The sequence below is a fragment of the Camellia sinensis genome, chromosome 2 (genome assembly GCF_055761805.1).
Source record: "Camellia sinensis isolate YWXY chromosome 2, ASM5576180v1, whole genome shotgun sequence".
Lineage (NCBI taxonomy): Eukaryota > Viridiplantae > Streptophyta > Magnoliopsida > Ericales > Theaceae > Camellia > Camellia sinensis.
Window position 1 is genome coordinate 28563237 of NC_138962.1, and position 2542 is coordinate 28565778.

The 2542-nt window shown below is 39.7% G+C and overlaps 1 protein-coding gene across 1 annotated transcript; it reads left to right on the top strand.

The window, feature by feature from the left end:
• Positions 1-332: 332 nt before the first annotated feature.
• Positions 333-1630, top strand: LOC114268324 (transmembrane epididymal protein (DUF716)). The gene has a single exon (XM_028209485.2). The coding sequence runs from the start codon at positions 397-399 to the stop codon at positions 1285-1287; it is 891 nt and encodes a 296-aa protein (XP_028065286.2). The 5' UTR covers positions 333-396; the 3' UTR covers positions 1288-1630.
• The last annotated feature ends 912 nt before the right edge of the window (positions 1631-2542 follow it).

Below are 2542 nucleotides of genomic sequence, written 5' to 3' on the forward strand. Positions count from 1 at the left end.
ACTCACTCAAGATTTGCTCGTTACGTAAATAAGTCGAGCTTGAATATGTTTTGAAATTCGTTAAGTTTTTAAATCAAGGTTAAACAACCTATTATACGACTCGTTTGCAACCCTACCTCCAGTGTGATGCAAGGATTTTGGCCAGCTAAACTAGTCCCAGTTGGTTATGTTGTGGTCCAAATTCTTCAAATAATACTCAAAGGTCGCAAGATGCTTGTCTTTTGCGATTTTGTTTGTGGAAACATATGCACCATGCACTACTACCCATTTGATTTGATGCCATTTAACTTTTTTGGGCATTAGCCTCTGCAAATACAGTACTTCCATGTTATTTAAACTTTGCATGAGCATCGCAACCAAAACACCCCCTTGGTCACTGAAACTAAAGCTTCTTCAATGGGCACATTTGTGGGGCATATACTACCTGGTTTGGCCATGGTTCTTCTTGGCTTATGGCACACCATCAACACAATCAATGACTACTATCTCAAAGGCTCTCCAAACTTTGTTTCAACTTTCTGGTACCCATTCAAGTGCCCTCTTTCCAAACTCAAACACTTGGAACTCCTGCTCATCCTATCTTTCTCCATCTTTGCCATTTGCATGGAAGTCTTAGACTACCCTTTCTTCTGTTTCTCCTTCAAGCTCGACAATTTTGAGCACGCAACAATGTTCCTCCACCTAGCCATATTTGCAGGATTTACCCTCTGTGCCGAGTTAACTCATTCATCTGATATCCTCTCCGGGGTCTCTGGAGTCCTGGCTGCCTCTGTTTTTGGTCAAGAGCTTTTCCTACTCCACTATCACTCGGCCGATCATGTTGGCCTCGAAGGCCATTACCATTGGCTTTTGCAGCTCATAGTGTTTGTCTCCCTCGTGGCCTCTGTGTCTTCAACTAGTTTCCCTACCAGTTTCCCTGCAGCACTTGTTCTCACGATTTCAGTTGTTTTCCAAGGTTGCTGGTTCATTAACATGGGATTTATTTTATGGGTTCCAGAGTTTATTCCACGGGGATGCGTTGTTGCGCGGTTGGGTGATGCTGGCACTGACAATATGCAGGGGGCAGTCATGTGTCAGACGCAAGAGGCCAGTGTGAGGGCGATGGCACTGGCCAACATGCAATTCAGTTGGATACTTGCTGGGATTATGATTTTCACATCATGTGTTTGCTTAAAATTTGGTAGGAACTCTAAGCCAAGAGGCCAGTCAAGTGAATATGAGCAACTTCATAGCAAAGGTGGAAGTGTCTCTGTTGCCATTACTGGCTTCAAGCAAGCTAATCCATGAAATATTGCAGTATATGTATATAATGTTTCTATCTTATATCTAAATGGACTAAATTGTATCTGAACTTGTGTGAGTCTTGGTAGTAGGATTAGATTGCTGGATATGCTGTTATTTTTCAGCTTCTTAGAACAAGTACTTGTGAGCTGGTGTGACCAACCCAACCTGGGCTTGTTCGTTTGCTTCTTAACAATTGTAGAGCATGGAAGAGAAAGAGACTATTCCTCTTGGTGGTTTTTGACTCTTTTGAAAACCATGAAATTTGTGGCTGCCATGAGGACACGTGTCTCCACTATAATAATGAAAAGCATCTCTCGTGGAATAATTATTTTGTTTTATTAGACCATTACCTGTCCAATATCAGTATAAGTATAAAGAGTTTGAGTCAATAGACTAATGTGCATCAGTATATATCAGTAACTATTGAAAGTAGAAAATTTAGATAGGTATCAATAGAAAAGCCAAAGCATATGCCAGAAAGAGGAACATCTAACCATCATTATCAATGGGAAAACCTAAAGCATACACCCAAAAGCAAAGGATGAAAGAGTAAAAAAAATAGAATAAAATAAAATAAAATAATAATGACAGATTTCACTAGTAACCATGATTTCATCAAAAAAAATGTTGGGATTGACAATGAAAGAAATTCATAACAATCAAAAGCAACTGTGTCATCGTCAAGTTAATAAAATTTCCTATGCAGCTGTTGCTTCTGAATCAGCACCAACATCAAACTTGTCTGATCGTCGTCGTTTTGATTCATGTTCTAACTCTTTCACAACTTCGCTGAATCGTCGTCGGCATGTTGGCAGTCTTGAGACTGTCAAACAAAAACCTTGCAACCTATTATGAAAATTTAAAGATCATTACTAGCTAAACCATGTCACAAATCAAAAGGGGGAAAACAATATATCCATTGATGGTGGGTTGCAGAATTCAAAACAAAAGTCAAATAGAAAATATTTTTTTATGGTCAATGGAAAACAACTTATTTGAACAAGAAAAGTGTTTTATCAATTTTGAAAGATGAAATTTTTTTTTTTGACTTAATTCTTACCAATGCCATCACACTATCAATATCATGGTGCCACCACTAAGGGTCATCATGTGGCCCACGGGCTTTTATTTGGCATAAGTCCATATCCTGAGTGAGCTAGCCTGACTCGAACGAGGCTTGATCTAAGCTTGAGCCTTGAGTTTAAAGCCCAACAGGCCCATTGGCCCATCAGAGGCAGCCCGTTGTCCAGGCTGACAA